This window comes from Megalops cyprinoides, chromosome 1 (assembly GCF_013368585.1).
Source record: "Megalops cyprinoides isolate fMegCyp1 chromosome 1, fMegCyp1.pri, whole genome shotgun sequence".
In the NCBI taxonomy this organism is placed as follows: domain Eukaryota; kingdom Metazoa; phylum Chordata; class Actinopteri; order Elopiformes; family Megalopidae; genus Megalops; species Megalops cyprinoides.
Window position 1 is genome coordinate 50,766,254 of NC_050583.1, and position 22,462 is coordinate 50,788,715.

The 22,462-nt window shown below is 42.7% G+C and overlaps 1 protein-coding gene across 1 annotated transcript; it reads right to left on the bottom strand.

Annotated features, from left to right (window-relative positions):
• Positions 1–219: 219 nt before the first annotated feature.
• frmpd2 (FERM and PDZ domain containing 2) lies at positions 220–22,106 on the bottom strand. Its single transcript, XM_036548043.1, has 27 exons — positions 21,986–22,106; positions 20,428–20,588; positions 18,301–18,366; positions 18,007–18,186; positions 16,917–16,986; positions 15,787–15,865; positions 14,811–14,946; positions 14,259–14,321; positions 13,648–13,822; positions 12,981–13,116; positions 12,644–12,782; positions 11,933–12,085; positions 11,268–11,453; positions 10,693–10,852; positions 9,800–10,034; positions 9,210–9,286; positions 8,705–8,785; positions 8,276–8,383; positions 7,668–7,784; positions 7,122–7,300; positions 6,853–6,954; positions 6,020–6,113; positions 4,918–5,003; positions 3,741–3,927; positions 2,796–3,007; positions 1,175–1,270; positions 220–451 (listed from the first exon to the last, which is right to left on the bottom strand). The coding sequence occupies exons 1-27, from the start codon at positions 22,104–22,106 to the stop codon at positions 326–328; spliced, it is 3,525 nt and encodes a 1,174-aa protein (XP_036403936.1). The 3' UTR covers positions 220–325.
• Positions 22,107–22,462: the final 356 nt, after the last annotated feature.

Below are 22,462 nucleotides of genomic sequence, written 5' to 3' on the forward strand. Positions count from 1 at the left end.
TGAATTCTCATTGTTTTCCATGGTTGTCTAGTTTAAGATTAGCACAAGTTGTAGTGGTAGTGCTTCAATGATATTGCATATGCACTGTTGCTCATATAATTTGGATGGATACACTTCCGTTCTCTTCATGTCTCTGTTGGTTAATGCAGGGTGCATTACCTTCGGCTTATTGTTACTTCATCTTACAGATGTCCTTCTGCCAGAAAGGAGTGCTCTGATGTGGTATGGCTATATTCTTTTCACAGTCAGTGCTGATGCACTGTGGAGACTCCTGTCTCCTAAAGAGGCTCTTGGAAGTTCTGGGGGTTCTTGGTAAGGTCATTGCTCATCTGGGAGCCGTGTCCTGGGCCCTCAGTGCTGGGGTTGCCCTGTTCTCACGCACCATGACGTTACTCTGCTGCACGTCAAATGACTTTGATCTCATTTCCCTCCTGAGGGACAGGGTGGGACTCTATCATGGAAAGAAAATTCCTGATGTTAAAGAGCCAATGTGCAACATGAATTCATACAAACAGCCAATGCAGATCCTTCAAATGAAACAATGAATGACTGAATCTCTGAACTAATGAAGAACCTACAATTACACTTTTATATCTCCTCCCCAGATGCTGCTCTTACTGTGAGTCATTGACACAATGACGCATGGTAGGTACAGATGCTTTCTGTGTAATGTAATGTTTACTTGTGCGATGTTTGACTTCTGGATACATTTAATAATTAATAATTTAATGAGTGTAGACACATTTCTGCACCATTCAGCAGTATGCAAATCAGATATTTCATGTCAATCCCACAGTGATTATTACAGCAATTACGTCAAGTCGATTTCTCTTGAAGTCAGAATGAATTACGTTACGTGCAATCATGAACAAATAAGTGTGAACACAGATAAGCGTGAGGATGTAGCCTTCCACTGTTTGGTGAAAAAAAAAACAAAACTCCACACTAGCCTAGCAATTAACTTGTGTATATTACTGACCTCTTGTAATACCTTACAATGTCTACTCTTAGCATGGTGATGCACTTATTTGTAAGTTGCTCTGGGTAAGAGCGTCTGCTAAATGATGTAATGTAATGTAATGTAAAAGTAAGGCAGAAATATGAGTAACTATGAACTAGGCCTTCACCCACAGCTATACAGTGCAGAGCAGCAGAGTTCTGTCTCGATTCTTACCCCGACGTGGTTGCTGTTTGTACGGCCACCCGGTGCAGGGCGACACAGGGTCAGCCTGACGTCACCCTTCACGCCCCGTAGCAGGTGGAGAACCCTCTGCAGGGGTGGGGTGGAGAGCATGGGTCAGGTGCAGTGCATTTTGGGCCGGGGTCTGCCCTTCAGGCTAAACTCATGAGTGGTTGTGTCTCCATGGAGATAAGCTCCACCTGTAACAGGTGACCCTGTCTGCACGTTCGATAAGCTGGCTTTGTTATCTAGAGGACAGAGAAAACTTTCCCTGGGTTTGCAGGAGTTAAAAAAGAAGACGTGCCAGGAGCTTTTTTATCCTTGCTTCACTGACAGCAATTTCTGCCTGATGGGAAAATAAGTCCCACTTGTTTCTGTTTCTGTGGTTATTTTGTGATGATAATGAACCTAAAGGTCAGGAACGCTTAACATTTTATTTTATTCATATGTATGTTTTTCTTTCTATCAACCGCTGTGACTCATCCTGCCGTGCTGAAGTAATGATCTGTCTCAGCAATCAAAACCTTTGCACAATGGAAGGGGTCCAGAAAGGCACAGTTCTGAGTGATTGACACACAATGCAATATAACAGAATTGCTGTCATTGGGGGTTTCAAAAAAAACTTACAGGCGATGAGCGATTTTTTTTCCTGACAGTAATAATAGGCCCAGTCCAGCTGTATGCATTATAGAAAATGGCAAAAGTGTCTTCATCTTAGAATGAAAAAAAATCAACTAAAAATGACAGAGACAGCTTATTTTGGGGTGGCTATGTAGCACAGAGGTAAGGAGCAGGGCTCATAACCGTAAGGTTGCTGGTTTGATTCCCTGGCAGGGCACTGCTGCCATACCCTTAGGTGAGGTATTTAATCCACAAATGCACCAGTAAATATCCAGCTGTATAAATGGATAACATGTAAACTTGTAACCTACACTATATGGACAAAAGTATTTGGATGCCTGACCATTACACCAACAGGGACTATAATGACATTGTATTCAAATACATATACTTTAATATGGAGTTGGTCCCCCTTTTGCAGCTATAACAGCTTCCACTCTTCTTGGAAGGCTTTCCACAAGATTTTGGAGTGTTTCTGTGGGAATATGTGCCCATTCATTTATGAGGTCAGGCACTAATGTTGAACGAGAAGGCCTAGCTCGCAATCTCCGTTCCAGTTCATCCCAAAGGTGCTCGATGGGGTTGAGGTCAGGGCTCTGTGCGAGCCAGTCAAGTTCTTCCACACCAAACTCATCAAACCATGTCTTTATAGTCCTTGCTTTGTGCACTGGGGCACAGTCATGTTGGAATAGAAAAGGGCCTTCCTCAAACTGTTGCCACAAAGTTGGAAGCATAGCATTGTCCAAAATGTCTTGGTATGCTGACGCATTAAGATTGCCCTTTACTGGAGATAAGGGGCCTAGCCCAAACCCTGAAAAACAGGTGTGGCCAAATACCTTTGTCCATACAGTGTATGTAAGTTGCTCTGTATGAGAGCATATGCTAAATGACAATAATGTAGTGTCACATAATGTAATCTTGGGGTCTGAGCAGGTGAAAGTGCACATATATATAATTCATAAGATGGAAGGAGAAACCCCTCCCCCCTCGTTACCTGATAGGACAGCCCCCTAAGCGGATGGCCGTTGACGGCCAGGATGACATCTCCTTCCTGGATCAGCCCACACTCCTGCGCTGGCTGGCCCGGGAAAAGTCTCTTGATCTTGACAATGCTCCCAGAATCCCCTGCTATGTCCAGCGGTGTTATCATGAAGCTGAACCCGAGGCCGTTGGCGTTCTTCCTCAGCGTCACTTCCTGTGTGTTTTCTACAGGTGAACAAAGTCCACAACATGAATACGCAGCAAGGGCTGCTTCACAGCACAATGATATAACTCACTACAACTTGTCATTTCAATAACGTGAGTGAATGCCCTCTATTTTCTGTTGTGAAGCATCATTAGTTATCCTCCGTAGCCAACAACATCTGCACTGCAACATGGATTGTGGATCTCAAGATTAATATTACAATGACAGAACACAAACATACCTTGCAATGAGCGGTACATTGCATTATGATAACAAGTAGCAGTATGCAACACCACAGTATGCATAAAATTATTCAATACCACAATGCTACACATCACTCAGATGTGGTGTTGTGTTATTCATTTATAAGTTACTCTATTTAAAGCACTCGCCATCATGTGCACAAATAGACATTCTTCATGAGTTTTTTAATATTCATATATTCATACTTTTTTTACATTCACACTTTCACTTACTGTAAACCATAAATGTGCTTTCTAATTGTAATTGAGAATGTTATTTTAATGTAAATTTACTGTAAACGGAGGCAAGTGAAGTTAATATAAGAGTGTTTAAAATGCTGGAAGATTCGCAGTGGAAAGGGGGCTGTGGGAGAGCTCGGGTTCAGAGCCATAATGCAGTAAGATAATGGTGCACTTTTTGGTTTCCTCCACTCAGCACATTGGTACGCCTGCACTGTGATGATGGACACGAAGCCGGCGGCAGAGCTCAGCAGAGGTGCCTCTCCGTTACCCGCCGTGAGGAAGCTGTAGTCCTGGTAGGCGTTCATGGAAAAGGGCGTCGTCATGGGAACGGCAGGGCAGCTGATCTTCCTGATCTGGATGGTTCTGGCGGTTCTCGGGCTGGGCGGGGTGTTCTGTGTGTTGGGGCTGGGACACTGCTCTGCCAGGGGCTCCCTCTCCAGGACCAGATTCACCACCTGAAGAACATGCAGCCCATACACGCACACACACACACACACACACACACACACACACACACACAGACACGCACACAAACAACCACACAGACACAAACACACACACACACACACGCACACAAACACAGACACACACACACACACACGAAATGGGCAACGCTGACAGCGTTCACAATGCACCCACACAGGCCGCAAACATGCCATGTCAGCCTGTGTAATGTGAGCGTTCCCTGGTGCAGCTGCACTCTCCCCTCTGGCTGAGACGCGCTGGAGGAGGGCATTACAGTAAACCCCTTCTCCTGGCTGGGTCTGCAGCATCTGTCAGAGCAAGGCTGCGCTAACGCGACCGTTAGCCAAGCCTTAGCTGCCCCAAATCTAATTAGCCACAGTAAAAATAACAACAAATGTAAACTTATGCTCTCCTGCTGTGTGTCAGATTAAAGCTCGGCCTTCCCTGCAGCGTGACAGCGGCGTCACGGTCTGCGGAGATCCAGCGCTGGGCCCGTCAGCCAAAATCTGCCTCTGTGGCTGACGCACTGCTGGCCTGGCTTTTCCAGCCTGTCACTGAGAATGTCACGGTGGATCACATTCAGAGGAGGGCTCTGTGTCAGCCAGCGCGTGCAACGGATTCACAGCTCTGCGGTGCCCGCGGTGACACCTGCACCGAGTAGCCAATTAACCCCCGTCAGTGCCACTTCCGAAACATGGGCCCCCCTCCATGAGTAATCTATGGGTGATTACTTTCACAGAGGGCGAACTGCCGGGAAGGGGCCATGTGTGACCAAGATGGCACTGGGGTTTCAAGATTAGGGGGACAGGGCTGCAACCAGCGGGTCATGTGTTTGCATCTCAGTTGTGACACTGCTGTACTTAGCCTGCATTGCTCCATGTGTATGAAGCGGACAATGGTTAGTTTTTTCGGCTGAGAGTTAGCATTGAGTAGACAAATATCCTGTGCGGGAAAATTGGTTGCTGTGGCGTTGAGCATACCTCTCCAGTCCTGGTCAGACACTCCACAGCCTGCTGGTGCGTGACGCTCCTCAAGCAGATGTCGTTCACCTCCAGCAGCCTGTCACCTGTCACAGAACATGGGGCCCTGGTGTCACCACACTTCTCTCATTATCTGTCTCACGCCCACAGCCAATTATCAGCTCATACATTCCGAGTATGCCACCTCTCCCCTCCTCCATGCGCGTGAACACAAACACAAACACACAAACACACAAACACACACACACACACACACACACACACACACACACACACACAAACACAAACACACATACACAGACATCACGTGAGCGAGAACTAAACCTCTTGATAAAAAAAGGAACTCTGATTCTTGCAGTGTGTCTACACTGAGTCATCATGTACAGACTGTTATAACACCTGCCTGCTGTTCTTTAGTTAGTGGTGACAGCAATTATGACTTCTGTTGCAGTTTTCAGAGTTTGGGACTTTTGTTTTAATGCTATGACATTAACCAAGGCTCTGCTGTCAGGAAAACATGTGATAGGGACAGTGCAGTGCTTATTCAGGTACTCTTTAAACCTCTGTAAATTGCCCCTTTTTGGTATCTGCCAATTAATAAAGATTGAAAATGAGGTCAAATTTACTGTATTTTTACCACAATGGAAAATGATTCAAAGATTGCATGAGTAGTGCTCTAAACAAAAAACTCTGTTGTGTGTAATGACTAAGAAATCATAGTACAGAATCTGAGGCATGCTATTATCCTTATACTATTAAACTGGATACATTACATTACAGGCATTTAGCGGATGCTCTTATCCAGAGCAACTTTCATAGGTTATAATTTTTACATTTTATACATTCACACAGCTGGATTTTTTCTGAAGCAATTCCAGGTTAAGTACCTTGCCCAAGGGTACAACAGCAGTACCCCAGTGGGGAATCCAACCAGCAGCCTTTCAGTTATTAGCGCTGCTCCCTACCACTCAGCTACACCACTGCCCCTATGTGGCTTTATAGCTGAAGTAGCCAACTGTCTGCAGGCACAGGTGTTGGGTGGTGTGTTACCCTGTTATTTGGCAGCCATCGCTCCAGCTGCGGAGCTGAGTACAGGACCTACCTATCTGGATTCGGCCATCTTGTTCAGCAGCCCCTCCGGGAGTCAGACTCTTGATGTAGATCCCACCATGGCGGACACTGGTATTGACGCCTCCCTGAAAGACACATGGACAGCGTTTACAGACCTCCAGTACTGTGAGCTGTATTACAGAGGTTAATAATTACAGGGTAGAATAAATAAGAGACTAATGTTCCATTCTGGATCCAAGATGCAGTTTCACTCTGTGTCCATTAAATGTGGCCACATCAAAGAACTACGGTTAAGCATGTGGATATACAGACTCAGGGAAAACACAAACAGTCACCAGATGTTCCCACGAAATCTGTTGGTTTGCTAAAACAGTAAAGGCACAAAATATGACCAAAATCTGTATCTCCCAGCATGCACTGCCTTATCCAACCTCTCAAACTCTATTGGTCATTTAACCATTGCTCTCCTAGAGTCCCAGCCCCAACACTGCCCCCTCCTTATCTGCAGGTGAAATTATGGGACTGACTTGATTTAATACTTTTTAAAAACTTTTTACAGATGCAATGAAATGTCATTACTTGCAAATGCAATGCACAGAGTTTATGGTAATTTGTTTTATTCGAGGTGTCAGGCTGGTGCTGTGGCTGTAGGCTGAAAAGCTTGAGTGAAGTGCTTAACCCAAATTTTCTCTGTAAATATTAAGTGGATAATGTATACAATATGCTAAAATATAGTAAATGTGCTATTTAAATCTTCCTAGTTAAGGGTTTTTGTGACACAGATAAATAAGTCTCAACCATATAGGATGTGGGTAAATAAGGTGTTGAGCACCGACAGTATAGAAGCCTCATTCATCGACTCACAGTGACATTCATCCCTAGACTGTCATCGGTCTTCTTCAGCTCCACGGAGATCACCTCTGCTCCTCCCAGGCTGGACAAAGACAACGACCTGGAGTAGCACTCCTGTGAGACACAAAGTTGCTCAGAGCATCTGTTGCTCTGCACTACTTCCTGCATGCATCTGAGCATAAAGTTACTAACAAGAGCTGCCACTCTGGATTACCGCTTGCAATATTACATTCTCGTTTTAGCAAACAAAACCATCCTCTGCCGCGAGGTGGAGGAGGTACCTGTTCATCCATAATTCGAACCACGGGCACAGGCAGGAGACTCCCGGGTTTTGGGGTCACGACCTCGGACGGGATATCCTCCGCTTCCTCCTCGCCCGGGCGGCAGTCCGCTGTCAGGGTGGTCTGGGAGTCGTAGTTTCTCTCCAACACCAATCCCACGTTGCTTTGCACCTGGAGGCCTAGAACACAGAATAAAACACTGAGTCTGCATATTGTTTGCGTTGTGATTCTGAATGCCGACAAATACTCAGACCCATTCTTTTTACTGCTTTTTTAGTACATTTTAAAAAGAACTGGAGCAAGAAAGCAGCACTGTTTTGGTAGCGTAGTGCTCATTTATTGTTACTGGCTGTACTGCTGCCATGTTTCTGCTGTTCTTGTTGTTGCTCTTTTGATGGATATTTGTGATAGCAGCAGCACTAAGAGGCAGTTCATAAAGGAAATTGGTGGATATTGCCTTGAAGCCTCTGCTCATCTAGGACTGGATCAGGCTGCAGTACTCTAAAGATGAGCACTTGTGTCAGTTTGGAGGAAAGCAGAGCGTACGTTTGGGCTGGGAAATGATTAGCTCCACCTCTTCGGGGCTGCTCTGCATGATGTCCGCCGCGGCGCTGAAGGTCACCCCCTCCAGGCTGATCTTGTTGAGAGAGATGAGCCGCCCGCCTGGAGGTCATGAACCAGAGAGAGAGGAAGTGGGCTGCCAGGGGAGTTTGTCTGAATCTGAAGCCCTTTGCAGGCCTACAAAGCCACCTTAAAGCCAGCTCAGATAAGCTGCATTGACCCTCTGGTCACCATGTAGATGGGGGCTATTCTCCACCAATCTGCCAGCTCTGTGCTGGTGCAAGTGCCTTTCACACTGCAAAGCCACCAATGTAATGTAAATTATATTGAATGTAAATAAGTTACATTAAATGTAAATTACATTAATGTAATGGTAAATTACATTAATTTAATTTACTATTAATGTAAACGTCTATTGGATCTTGAACATGATGAGACACCTCTGTAGGTTGAGCAAGCACACTTTTTCAGCTACCTTATGCATTTCAAACGAGACCATAAACATGTCTAATAATAACAGTAGTTCTGATGGAAGGGGGCGTGCGTGTGTGTGGAGGGACAGGAAGTTGCCTTTTTGATTGACAGTCCATTACCTGGTGCAATACGCCCATCCTTATCTGCTGGCCCGTCAGGTATGATGGAGGCAATGAAAATACCAAGGTCTAGATTTTCCGTGTTTTCTTCTCCGACGATAACAATGCCTTCATGTAAGGATAGAAGGGGATTCAGACACTAATTTTATTTTGTTTTTTTTTTCATGAGAAATTACTAATTTCCTCTGGGACATTAGAGAAACATTAGAGAGAATTTGTGGACATGCATGGATTAGCACATGGTGAAATAAATCACTCTGTGAGTAGATGCGATGTGTAAACACTTTAAATTACGTACCCTGCTCAAATTAAAACAAATGGTTATTTATAAAATTTGCATGGTGCATATTCACATGTCTGGAAGTAATACAGCAAAAGAAGGTCATATTCAAACCAAGCTGAAGGAGCTCTCCTTTACAGTTCACCCACCAAGGCCAACTTTAGGGTCCTTCTTCAGGGTCACACAGACGATTTCCCTCTCTGGCAAAGCAAACTTTGTTGGGGTATCTGCTGCATGAGGTACACAAAAATCAATGACTAAACATTCTTAAAAACAGTTCATGATGTCTGTTGGGCATTGTCTCTGGGTCTAATGTATTGGTCCTGCAAACTGATGACAAAAATACAACAAACTGATAATAAGATAAATACACCCATGAGACAAGGCTTCTCATTTTATTCTGTGCAAATTACAACGACAAAGTATATTTAACATGAGCAAAAGGATCTGGTGGAACTAGTGTTTGTGACTGACGCTTAGAGGTCAGTGGGGTTGGTGAGCATGGCATTTCTCGGTAGATGTCAATAACTTTCTGCTGAATGAGATGCTATCTGCTGCTGACTCAGACCTTTCCAAGATTTTAACACTGATCCGTTTCCTGATCACGCCTTGTTAAGAGGTTAATTATCTTAAGACACGTTAATCTGTTCGTACCTGAGACGGACGGACCCTCAGAATCTTGATTGACCAAGGACATGGTGGATTCCTCGTGAGTGCCTCTGTCTGGGGCCCTGGGAGAAATACAGCAATGTTGTACTCATACACTAATGCACATGCACTAATTACCCAAATCTTATCACAGTATCCTTCAATCAGCAGCTTTGAATGAGAACCAGCCAAATGTCCCATTATAACCGTTTATGGATCACAAATGTCATTTTAAGTAACAACAATATATAAGCAGTGGATGCTTCTACATTAGTAATGCTTTAGCTTGATGCTTATTTGCTTTTACTGGCTGTACTTGGATGGATATTTGTAATAGCAGCAACACTGCATGAATCATACAGACTTCAACATTCGCAAGAAGATTTCCATCACATTCTCCTCTCTGTGGAAACTGTAGTTATACTTCAAACTGCTGTCTTGCTTATTCTGTATCTCCCTACCTGCTGCTTCCCTCAGCATGCACTGATCTGTGGTCAGGAAACAACACTGTTGGAAGCATCCATTAATGAGCACTGCTTTCTAAGAGCTCATCTGGGAGCAGCATAACCTACTGAATTTGAAGGAGAGCGCTGTACCTCCAGGCCGGCTGCTCGCCCTCGTCCTCCCTCTGTTCTCGATGCTCCCGCTGCTGTTTGATTCGCTCCTCCATCCTGGACGCCATGTCCTCGTGGGGCTTGGCAGCAGAGTCACAGCGCGAGGTGTTCCCTGAGAACGGCCCGCCCCCGTTCAGGATGACGTTGGAGCGGGATAACGCCTTGGCTTGACTGCACCGCGCCCTGCAGACAACCGCGTACTGGACGATGCTCTCCTCTGAGGCGATAGCAGGGAGGGGTTTCATGAGCAGGGTTGCCAGTTTGACAATAGCTTCGATCTATTGTAATGAGTTAGTCATGCAGCAAACAGTTACTAATATCAACAACATCTAGTATATGAAACTGGTGGAGGACGTGGACTTCCTTCTCATTTAAAATGAATTTGTCTAATTACAAAGCCATTTGCAGTGTTAACACAAGTATCTGCAGCTGAGAAGCGAGTAACATCAATCTTTGTGTTTGTTGTCATATTAATATTCATCGTAATAGAAGCACTGGTAGCAGTTGCAGTATTAATGGTGTAGTACCAGCAGTAGTAGTTGTAGTAGTGCTAAAACCAGTTACGTTAGCAGTACATATTTTAGTAGCAGTAGTTGTATGGTGCCAGTAGCAGTTATAATAGTAGTAGTGATATTAGTATTACTGGCAGTAGTAGTAAACTAGTAGTTATAGTAGCCGTTATAATATCAGTAGATATACTACCAGTAATAGCAGAAGTAGTCATAGCAGGGTGATAAGCAGTTATAATAGCAGTAAGTACATCGGTAGTTGAAGCAGTAGTCGTATTACTTCTTGTAGCAGTTGTAATAACAGGAGATATATTAGTAGCAGTAGCAACAGCAGTGAAATTCACATTAACACTAGCTCCATCTGACCTGAGGCCAGGCTGTGGCTGAGCTCTCTGGAGTTCATCTCTATGTGAAACTTGTGCTGGGCGCAGCAGAGGTTGAGGAGGTATTTTGAGATCCTTGAGCTCTCGGTGAGAAAGGTATGCTTTCTCCGACTGACGCTATTCTGCAGAGTGAACTTGCGACGCTGTGAAAGAGAGCATGAAGTGGTGAGAAGAAGCTATTGTTTGCAGTGTGAAGGTGTCAGCACATCACCCATTTTAATCAAAGCACTGTTCAACGCACAGATTATTTTTAAGTCACACTGATCATGTTGCAAACAACGTTGCATGCCTTTTTAGTGAACTGAACTCATTTAAATGCACTGCAGTGTACAGTATGCCTCCCCTTAATATTGTTTGTAAGTTACACCCTGTCTTATAACAAAAAAGTTTGTATTTTATTTTAATCATGAGCATATATGACAATAGACACACTCATACACACACATACAAAAAATACATACAAACTAAATAGACATTTGCTCTAGAAATGTAAACAAGGTAGCCTCATTAATTCATTATCTCCTCTGCAATGAAAATAATAAAACTGTGGGTACTCACAGTAGAGGAAATGCAGTCCGTTTCATGCCACTGCAACCTGAGATAGCTGACGCGGGAGTCGTCTTTGACTTCATAGACCATGATTCCTCTGGCACATATACCCAGGACCAGCTCTCCCATGACTGGCTTCTTCTCCCGGGCGACTCGGTGGAACAGCACTCCGTACTCTGGGAGCTGCTGGGCAACCTGGGAGGTGGGCAGAGGAGCCGTGGGAGGGGGAGGGGACAGGGGAGGGGGGATGGTATGTGGGGTGCATGAGAGGGGGAGTGGGAGTGGGAAAGTGGGCGGGTTAGAGGAGGGACGGGGGAGGTGTTAGGGGAGCGGCTTATCAGATCTGAACTGTATTTCCAAGTACCAGTGGACACCACATGGATCCTGAACATGCTATGCATTGTTGACCTCCTTTGATAGCAAATCTTTATTGCTGTTTTAAAGTATTTATTGTCATACATCACATAAAGATGGCTGCTGTGGTGTCTCTATGCTACAAAACATGACATCTTTCCTTCCTTAATAGCCACACCTTTATAGTCAGCGACTCTCCCCCCAACCAATCAAAACCCACAGAGGCCTAACCGTCCAATAAAACTTCGGATGAAACTGACAGACAGTGAGAGTTTCAAATTGTCCTTCATCTCAAGGAGTCTAAGGACAGGTAGAGTTACCTTTAGGAACTCCATCTCGGCTTCCTCGGGGAGCATGCGGGTACTCAGAGCATGCAGTCTGGGTAATTCCTCTCTTATAAAGGGCAAGGCAATCTTCTCCAGCAGCCTCTTAGAGATGTAATGCTCTGGCTGATAGTACTTCTTTCCATACACCTGTAGGAGGAATAGTATAGGACACAAACTTTATATTCCCATACAGATTTTGGATGAATAGCGCAGTACACAAATTTATACTTGTATACATATTTAGGATGAATGGTACAGGGCACAAACTTTATATAATCATACATAAGGAGATTGAGAAATCATACAGATGCATTACAGCCCCTTATGAATACATGCTGTATTCCCATTGAACCAACTGACATTATCTTACATTAGGAGAATTATGGGTACATAATAATATGTGTAATAATTATTGGATCCTTTCTTTAAACAATGTATTTCAGTTCATCATTTCAGTCATTATGCAGTAGGTCACAGTACATATTGACCATGTGAATATTTCAGCGTCAGAGACTGTTAATCACTACAGAGGCTAGAAACTCGATAATCCTGCCTAGTCCAGATACTGAGTTCTAGGCACTATTTAAGCCACTCAGTCAAAGCAACTGTGATATCAAGCCCTTTGTTCAACAGTGCAGGGAACCGTCAGGTGTAGGCAATCTGCCATCTTCCTATACCACTAATAGAGTGTCTTTGTCAGAATACCTCAGGTATGTAGTCCCCGAATTCAGCTTGAAGTGCCAGAGCACCAAGGAGCAAGCCTGTCTCCTCATCACACTGCACCCGGTCTTCCAAAATATCCTTCCTCAACTGCAGATAGTACTGGTGTTGAGTGAGTCTGTGTCTTTCAAAAGCAGCAAACAAAACCAAAATTAAATTTCTGACCACAGTCAAATAGTATTGGTAAAAATAATTCACATTTGCAATAATTATAACTGGCTTAGTTGCCTGGATTGTTTTGTATTTATACACATTTCTGACACATGCAAAGATAAATGTAAAAGACACTAAAATAAACAGACTGAAAAGATGTGGAACATACAAAATGAAACTGATGTCATCCACGAAAAACTTAACTCGAAGGAAAAGGACAAAGCTTGCAGTGGGTGCTTTCTTCCAGCATTCAGGTGCAACTTTGGAGATTTTTGTCTCATGATCAAGAAAAAAAAATTCATCATCTACAAAAACACAAAAATTGATGATGAGATAAAAATATGAAAATGATAATCATTGCCATAATAATTATCATCAGCAAAAGAATACGTAAAACTTTTCTTGTAGCTGCCATCAAACACAGAGTAAACAGAATAGTTTCAATGTCAAACACAAACCAAGGGAAAGTACCTGGCTGGCCATACCAAACAGTTATTGAAAAATATTTCAAGGTGTGGATAGATGAATACTTGTTACACACAACCAAAGACTTTCCCTGGCTTCGATTTCAAACGCTTCCTACTCCTATAGAGTGAGAGTTTCACATACATGGTATGCTGTATGGTATCAGATCAGATATAGTATGTCTTAAATGATAGCACAGAGATGAAGTCACATAATGAAAGAATTCAAATAATGACTACAACACATGCATTGCAATCCAGAGGGATTTATGTTTTAAAAGAGAAGGTAACGTAAGGATGTCAACTTAAATGCACATAAGCAGAATAGTTGGCAAAATGCTAACAGGTGTTTGGGATGCATGGTGGTATTACCATCCAAGAAAGCGAGGCTGAAGTAGAAGTGCTCCACCAGGTTGGCGTGAGCCACCACCATGTCGAAAACGTCCCCTCCTTTGGACTTGACGTCACACTTGACCAGGATACGCTGACCATTTGGCATGACCGCAGTCAGCTCTCTCTGTGTTGAATAAGACTTCCCTTTCTTAGACTGCGGGAAGACCCAGAGAGAGAGAAAGGGAGAGAGAGGTAGATAGAGGGGAGGAGAGAGACAGAGAGATAGGAGAAGGAGAGGCAGTGAGAGAGAGTAAGAGAATAGTGTAGAGTATTTGAGAGAACAGAGGGAGGAGGGAGGCAAAGATAGAGAAGACAGGGGTTAAAATGAATGAGAGGTTAAAAGAGAGAGAGAAACAGAATGAGGAGTGAGATAGCAAGGGGAGAGAGGATTATGGCAGGAGGGAATGGAAGAGATAAAGAGTATGAAAGGCGGGGGGGGGGGGGGGGGGGGCACAGGAAAGACAAAGACAAACATTCTTTTCTCTTTACTCTTCTTGAACACAGAAAAGGCAGTGACTTTTGTATGGTAGCACACACACACACACACACACGCCCAGCTGAGAGATGACTGATATTGATTTCATATTTACCACTATGGATCCAGGCAGCTCCAGCACAATCTGAGGCTCCTGGCTTCTGATAAACTCTGGTCCCTGAATGAAGAAAAAAATTATGTCGGCTCAGTAAGATCTTAAATGTGTTGGTCATTATCACTGGACACACATTTTGTATTCAACCCACTGCTTCCTGCAGAGAGATTCTGTGACATAGAGGACTCTGTATTTTTATTCACTGCTGTTTGACATTCCTTATCATTCATGCTCAGACGCAGAGCTTTTCCAAAAAAATATACGATGTAAATACACTATGAATTCTATTACAGGTCTCTATCTAAATAAAGTTAAACACACAGGTAAAAATATAGATTTTTCGAATAACATTCTAATAACATTGAAAATATTTACATGTTACATGGTTATGATACATGTGGTACATACATACAGCTACATTAGAAACACATTGTTCCTGGCTTTTTCCTCATGTAATATAAACAAAATATAAATGAATAAAAGACATTTTTTTTTACTTCAGATTACTTGTGTGGACATTCATTCAAAGGATTCCTCAGGAACAGATAATACCTTGGCTCTTTTTTGGATGAGACTGGTATTGGAGTCAGAGAGGTGTGGTGGTCTGGTGTCACTGTTTTGAGGGGTGTAAGGACTAGGGGTGTGCCAGGTGTGGTCACTGCCTCTTTGACATGGCTCCTTGTGCATTCTGGGTAGGGAACACAAACATGATATATGTCTTCTCTTGGTGCAAAAGCACTCACTGATCGCTCTCTTTAAAATGAGCTGTCAATTCCAGTTCTTACGATCAGGAACACCTAGGTGGCAGCATTGAGACTAAATTGTGTCAGAAATAGGCAACATCTTCAAGGGTTGCAGGGTCAGTTGGTATTTGCCCTGTGAAACTCAGTGAATTGCAAAAAGGAAAGGTGCTGCGTGCAGAACTTTATCTGTTTAACTGTCACGAGCATGCTTTTGATTGGTTTTCATGATTAATACATGATTAAAACATGGATATATTAGTAATGTCCACCCACTGGCAACTCATTCCCTTTTTTTTTGATATTACTAAATGTGGTCAATCTGCCTTTGTATGTTCCATCTGAAATCACTTTGGAGTCGAAGAACAAAACAAACCAAAACAACGAAAAAATAAAATTAGCTTATTAATTAAGTAATTAATAAAACTGACCTCAGACCTAACTGACTAAAACTGGCAAGACTGTTCAATCAGGAAGCACCATTACCAGTCAGGACCATTACCAGTCTAAGAGCGAGTTTCCTTCCTCCCTCACTCTGCTTGCAGATCACTGGCTGCCACTGATTCGTCAAATCCCTCTCTCTTATCTCTGACATGTTTAATTGGACTCATTATTTGGATAGGATGTCACTTCCCTATCTTGCCACACACTGGCACTGCCAATCTCAGCCTTGGCTCCATGCAGGCCCCACAGTAATTAGTTTGCAGTGTGCTGTCAGGATTATCCAATGCTTTCGACTTGCTGCAGCTGATCCTCACTTTTGGAAAGGTGAGCCGATGGGCACTTACCGGTTGCTGCGAGTCTGATAAGTGTGGGCAGGCGAGCTCTTCACTTTCTGTATCCAAGGTGGTTTCTGATGAACGCCTCCTTTCAAACACAGGCGAGACCCTCATTAGCACTGTCAATAACAGTACACCGCCATGCAGGCAAACAGAGTGTGCATATTTTACACGTTTTAATGTCAGGAATTGTGACATTGAATCCATTAAATATTATGAATCAACCTGAATGGATATGCTTCTGTTCTTTCTTGCTGGAAGGTGCTCTCAATAACAGTGTCTGTTATATGAATATGATGAGTTACATTACATAATGAATGTAATGTAATGTAATGAATCAAGAAATGATTTGAACATTTCCATTTAATTTCATTTCATTATGTACCCACACACTTCTTGTTTTTGCTTTGTTTTCATTCTTATTGACATATTTTTTTCTAGAATATTTCTCTACTATACTTTGTGTCAGACCAGATCTCACTGGCTTTGAATTTAAATTTCAACAAAGCTATGAAGATCTGGATGAGCAACACACATACAGATGAAACACTTGTGATATCTCCATTGGACAGGTCAGCCCCAGGAAATGACTGAAATCTCTAAAAGTCAAAATAAATGAAAATTCTGAAGACAAGCATTATTTATATCAGCAAAAATGCACTACCTACACCCTACAACCCAACAAAACTGTGGAAAAAGGTTTGGGGAGTGAAATGCCGGAAAAATTCTCTCCGTGAACTGTAATGATAAGCCCGAAAGAAGAACTTTATATGTTTGAACATTTTATCATAACATTCCACTACCATCTTTTCTGCATAATCACTGCTGTAAGTACATTTGTTGGAAAGGGCACCGAGGACTGTTCTTTGATAATGATCAATCCTTCATCTTTTAATTATCATTTAACATTTGCATCGGACGGGATATTTTTCAACTTTCTGAGCAATTTGAATAAACTTTAATCATGAATCAACCTCAGCATTTACCTTGACGTTCAAATCACACAATTTATCACACAAGTTATCTTTCATACAAAATTGGAAATTACGCTGTTAAACACTACTCATAAAGGCTCCTAATAGTGCTGTTGTTTTGGGTCAAATGAGAGCAAATGTGTGTATCTCTGAGAACGGCCTTACCGTGCAGCCTCTCTCTGATAATCTGGCTGCGATCAGTCAGGAGAGATGCACTCTCTGACACACGTTCCACCTGCCAAACAACAACATCCATCATACTAGTGCATCATCAAACCTTCGTGACATATTATTAACGTGTCAAAAAACATGGTCCAAACCTCTCCAAAATGGACTGGGTTACACCAGTTTTAATACTAATTCTTGTAGGATAAACACAGCCCTTCAAATATGAATGCTGACAATGGCACTTGTTCCCTTGTAAAAATGGGACACTGCTGCTGCACCCTTGGGCAAAGTACTGAACCCACAGGTGCCTCAGTGAATATCCAGCTGTATAAATGGATAACATTGTAAAGAACTGTAACCTATGTAAGTCGCTTTGGATAAAAGCGTCTGCCAAATGAATAAATGTAAATGTAATAATGATTGAAATGATTAATAGATGGATAAAGTAGTTGAAGTGTTCAACTATTGTTTTGTTGCTCCCACAGCACAAATTCAATAAGCATATTAGAATAGAGACATGAAACCCAGGGAACGTATTTGGTTAGATGAGCCATGCTTTTACCAATCAGCATTGTTAAGGCAATCTACTTGTTGTGCCAAAACAGACAACGCTCCTGGTTGTCCAAAACAGCTCTTTGTTCAGGGCTCATTTTTCAAAATGCATTCATTAAAAAAAGTGTCAGAACCTAACAGCTTTTCACAATGGTATATTATATGAAGTGACCAAAGTAGGTGACCAAAGCGATGAAAAAACAGAAAAGCGGGTGGCAGTGTAGCACAATGGTTAAGGAGCAGGGCTCGTAACCGAAAGGTTGCCAGTTCGATCCCTGCTGGGACACTGCTGCTGTACCCTTGGGCAAGGTACTTAACCCACAATTGCCTCAGCTGTATAAATGGATAACATTGTAAAGCACTGCAACCTATGTCAGTTGCTTTGGATAAAAGCATCTGCCAACTGAATAAATGTAAAACCCAACTGGGTTTTCAGTTTTTTGTCACTTTATGACAGCGCAATTCTTAAAAAATGCACAATTTTACAGAAAGGCATTATTATAATCATAATAATCATCATTATTAAGTGACTTACTGACACCTGGAAGACATCCTCCACCAGCTGTTTGATGACAGTGGGGGGAGGTGCGAGGATGGCTGATTTGTGGCGCGTGTCACACGTCTCCAGGATGGCCAGGAGATTGGCCCGTCTGTGGGGCATGTCTTCGCACATGCTCAGTAAGAGGTGGTTCAGATGGTCACTCAGCTGGACAGGCTGGGAGGCAGGAAATGCACAGGCCCGTGTCACCAAGTCGAATCGCAGTCCTGCCTTGTCAGCACACTGGGCTTCCTCTCACAACACTCCTAAAATAATACAGGCATGACCTACCTGGTTTTGAGGAAGATGATAGTCAACAGACCAGTAGAGGGTCATTCCCAGGGAATAAATCATCATCTGAGGGAGACAGAAAACAAATCAGAACAGTATTTGCTCATTGGGGTATGCAGACTCACAAGCTATATGTGAAGCATAGGACTAGCACTAAGACTTCACTACAATGCTTCACAAGTGGAGAAAAAACATTCAGGCCTTAAAATTGCACAAAAAACTGACATTTAATGTCATTAGAAGATCCATAATACCAAGGACACTCAGAACAAAAATTTTGGGTACAGAAACGTATGTTTATATTGCACTAATTAATTCAATGATCACAAGGACAAATTAATAAACTATTATTCTTCCAAATGCCTATCTTGATAAATGTATGCTGGAAACAGCAGTGATCATTTCTAGTGCCCAAGCCCAGAAAACACAATGGAAAGACACGTTTGGGGAAAAAAAGCGGTTTATCTTGACTATTTTGACATGCAATTTCTGATTGGAGTATTGGCTGATAAAAAAAAATTGGTAGATAAAAAAACTGGCAAAACATGCACCTCCTGTGCTGAAAGAAAAATCACCAGTGCTTTTTGTTGATTTAGTTTGCACTTCCAATACCCAAAAGGCAGAACAAGACACAGAAAAAGGTTTAGTGTAATTCCTCTAGGTGGCACAGTCATCGGTTTCTCCTCCTCAGAACAGCTGATTTTCCAGTGCCTTAGGTCCACACCTGAGCATGGTGCTCACATTTAATCTGACACATTTTTTCTTACTCATTTTTTTTTCACTAATTTCAGAAATTTCCACACTAATAATGCTGTATGGGTAGTACAGAAAAGTATCACTTGCTTAATATCATTATCCATTGTGATGGACAAGCACTGCCGTGAGAATCTCGGTGTCTGGCGTGTATTAATGGTCAGTCCCTTGGGCGTTTGTAAAGTATAGTTGTGGGTGTGCCTGGTGTTGGAGTGCCTCTGATTTACGATAATGGTCAGAGCATAGTGCCCAGCAAATTCTACAGAAATCTTTAGTATTATTTCTTTCTACTAAACACCTGCAGGTTGGCAGTGAATAGTAATGTGGCACTGCATGACATTCCAAGACACTTGCATGCATTGAGATGCATCTCATCCAGACATTGTGCCGATACAATACTTTTGTGCCGGCATATCTTAATTATTCATTCGTTTCAGTGACAGCAATCAGACGGGAGATGCAAACTGTCCTCTAAAGAGAGGCTTACACAATGGTCTATTGATTTTATGGATCCAACGTTGGCATCTGCCACTGAGGCCATCTGGCACCGCGCTTTGAGGTGCAAACTCACCACTAACTGACTAGCGTGTGTGAGGACTTATTTTCATAACGTTAACTAGCATTAGTCTGTCATTCTCAAGAAAAAAAAAGTAATAATATAATAAAAATGAGTGTAAATGAATTGCTCATTTCTTACATAATGAAGCATGTCCAGTGAGCCTCACAGAGGCTTTAGCACCTCACATAAGCTAAGCCATGGCTATCTGTGCATCCTCAAAGCACCAAACATACACCCCCAAAACGACACACGGTGAAAACCTTGATGATTAACTGGAATTCAAAACAAACAGGTCATTTTGCAAGATGCATGTTCATAAAGTACTGTTACACTTTTCCCCTTATAGCTTGCAATGCATATAATTTCATCACAGCTTACAGCCTTCATACTTCCATCTTAACATGCACTGTGCACATGCGTCCATAAGAACACACATAGTCTTTACACAGCACACAACGTCCTGTACACATTTCCTTTATGATATCTGGTGTGCACATTTACATTACAGCACACAGAAAAAGAAAAAGAAAAGAAAAATACATAAAAAGAACACCTCTCCATCTTAGCATACTCTACAGAATACACATTCCCTCATGGCACACACAGCCTAAGCATTCCCCTCATGTACTCTAATATACTGAGAAATACATTGCTCAGCCAAACGTTATATTGCAAATATATTTAAAACATACAAAACAGAACTAAAGCAGAAACACATTGCAATATACCAAAATGACAATGATTTACATATTTTCAATATATTGGTTTATATTGATTGCAATTTAAGCGTTGCCCGCGTGGCACACAGGACACACCTTCTCCGTGGCCAGCCTGGTGGTGATGGCCCGACCCTGCAGTGTCTCAGGGGCTGTGAAAGACCCCACATCCTCTGAGCGAGAGCAGTTCTTAAAGGCCAGGTGACCGGAGGCGGACAGCAGGAGCGATCCAGGACTGATGATATTACACATGCTGGAACCTTGAAAAAATCAGAAAGCTCATTATATTACAGTTAAGAAGGTAGATCTAATGTTCCTAAACAATGATGGCATATGAAAACCATAGTCAAGCAAGTTCTGAAGCTCACAGTGAAGGCATTTGATTTAAAGGCCATTGATGTAAAACTCCTGACTAATTTTCAGACCATAAATTCCTTCTTAATGGGGCCTTAAAGAGTAGAAATAACCATTTTAGAACAGATTTGGAACAAAATTTGAAATATGATTATTTTATTAAAGGATGCTGTTTTAATGCTATGCAGAGACAGACTGTATCTATCTCTAAGTGCTGAATAGATTCTAAGGGAAAAACCATGATTGGGGGGGGGGGGCTATTTCTTTCACCCAATCAGAATCTCTGCATGGAGGGGCTTGATGATGTCTGCATGACCTGAGAGACAGATTGCTTCCTCCTAGGCAAGGAGCACTTTCATGCTGTTTGACTCTGCTTAAGCTTTCAGTAAATATGATTTCACAGCTCTTAAAAACATTTAGCGACCTTCTGAGTTATTGCAAAACATACACATGGGTAAACTTCAAGACCTTAAGTTTAAATGCACTTTTATTCTTCTCATCAGGCTTTTTTACCAGTAAGAACGTGGAAACATACAAAAAAGACTCTAGTGATCAGGTATTATGACACTTCGAGACAAGCACCTTAATCCACTCAATGGAGTCTCTCTACATAAACTGATGGGTTTGTTTGAATCCTGCTCCATCACTGGACACCTGGTTTAATCCAGGCGTCCTCCTCTTCAGATACCTTTTAGAGGCACCACAGCCCTGTTCCAAAGCATAAGTGATCAGGGAATGTATCTGGGCTTCACCCAAGAAGTGGCTGGGGAATTGGGCTTTTAATCAGAAGCTCTTGTGCTTTAAACATTGGATTTACCCTGAACTGCTCTGGTAAACATTTAGCTGCATAACTGGATAATGTGTAACATTATCTATATAAGCATCCTAGATAAAGGTAATCTGCTAAAAAAACCTATACATATCCTCAGGTCAATATCCAGTCCTAGTCTAGCTCTAGCCCAAACACTACACACATCCAGACATGGCACAATGTTTTTTTCATAATCAAGTTATGTAAATATTTCCTTGCTTATAAATAGAATAAAAAACATTTGGAGGCATGTCATGTTAGACGCTGTAATATTTGCCTTGATAACAGCAAATGCTGTTGCATATACAACTAAAAATAAAAGCCTGGAAGGAATATATAGTCAGGAAATGTGCTTCAATAGCAAAAGAGAAAATCTGTTTTCTTCCTCTCATTTCACCAGGAGAAATGCGCGGACCTAAGGCTGGGTCACAGACCAAGGGTGAAAAGGAGTTAATATGGCCGCCGACAAGAAACATCTGAAAGAAGCTGCACCTTTGTAGGAGGAGTCCAGCAGCATCTCCACGGTAACCTGGAGGAGGGACCACACCTCGTCTTCCTCCAGAGGCACTCCTCTGGCCTCCAGCACTTCTGCCAGTGTCACAAACGTGTCCATCCTGGGAGAGAGAGAGAGAGAGAGAGAGAGAGAGAGAGAGAGAGAGAGAGAGAGAGAGACAGCAGACGATCCCATCCTTAATACGCTCAGGGTTTAAAAAACATTTCCGGGAAAGCTAAATCACAACTCCGAAAGTCTCACACAGCGCGTATGCTTGCTGTCACGGTTGATGGCTGGCAACCCACTTTACAGATCCTCCTACTTCCCTCTACACCCCCAGCGATAGCTACTGCCCAAGGCTGGTTACCAGCAACCGTGCTCTTTGCTGTGTGGAATAGGAATTGGTGTGTTCAGACGGCACCCCCCTGCCCCAGGCCCAAAGCCTTCACACACCCACGCTGTGCTCTCAGTTTGCT

Excerpts from the sequence above, each read along its gene's own strand:
- frmpd2 (XM_036548043.1), bottom strand. The coding sequence starts at position 22,106 with ATGGACACGTTTGTGACACTGGCAGAAGTGCTGGAGGCCAGAGGAGTG. Across the intron at positions 14,947-15,786 it reads TATCAGACTCGCAGCAACCG|AATGCACAAGGAGCCATGTC; the intron begins GTAAGTGCCCAT and ends TTCCCTACCCAG. Across the intron at positions 10,853-11,267 it reads CGGACTGCATTTCCTCTACT|CGTCGCAAGTTCACTCTGCA; the intron begins GTGAGTACCCAC and ends TCTCTTTCACAG.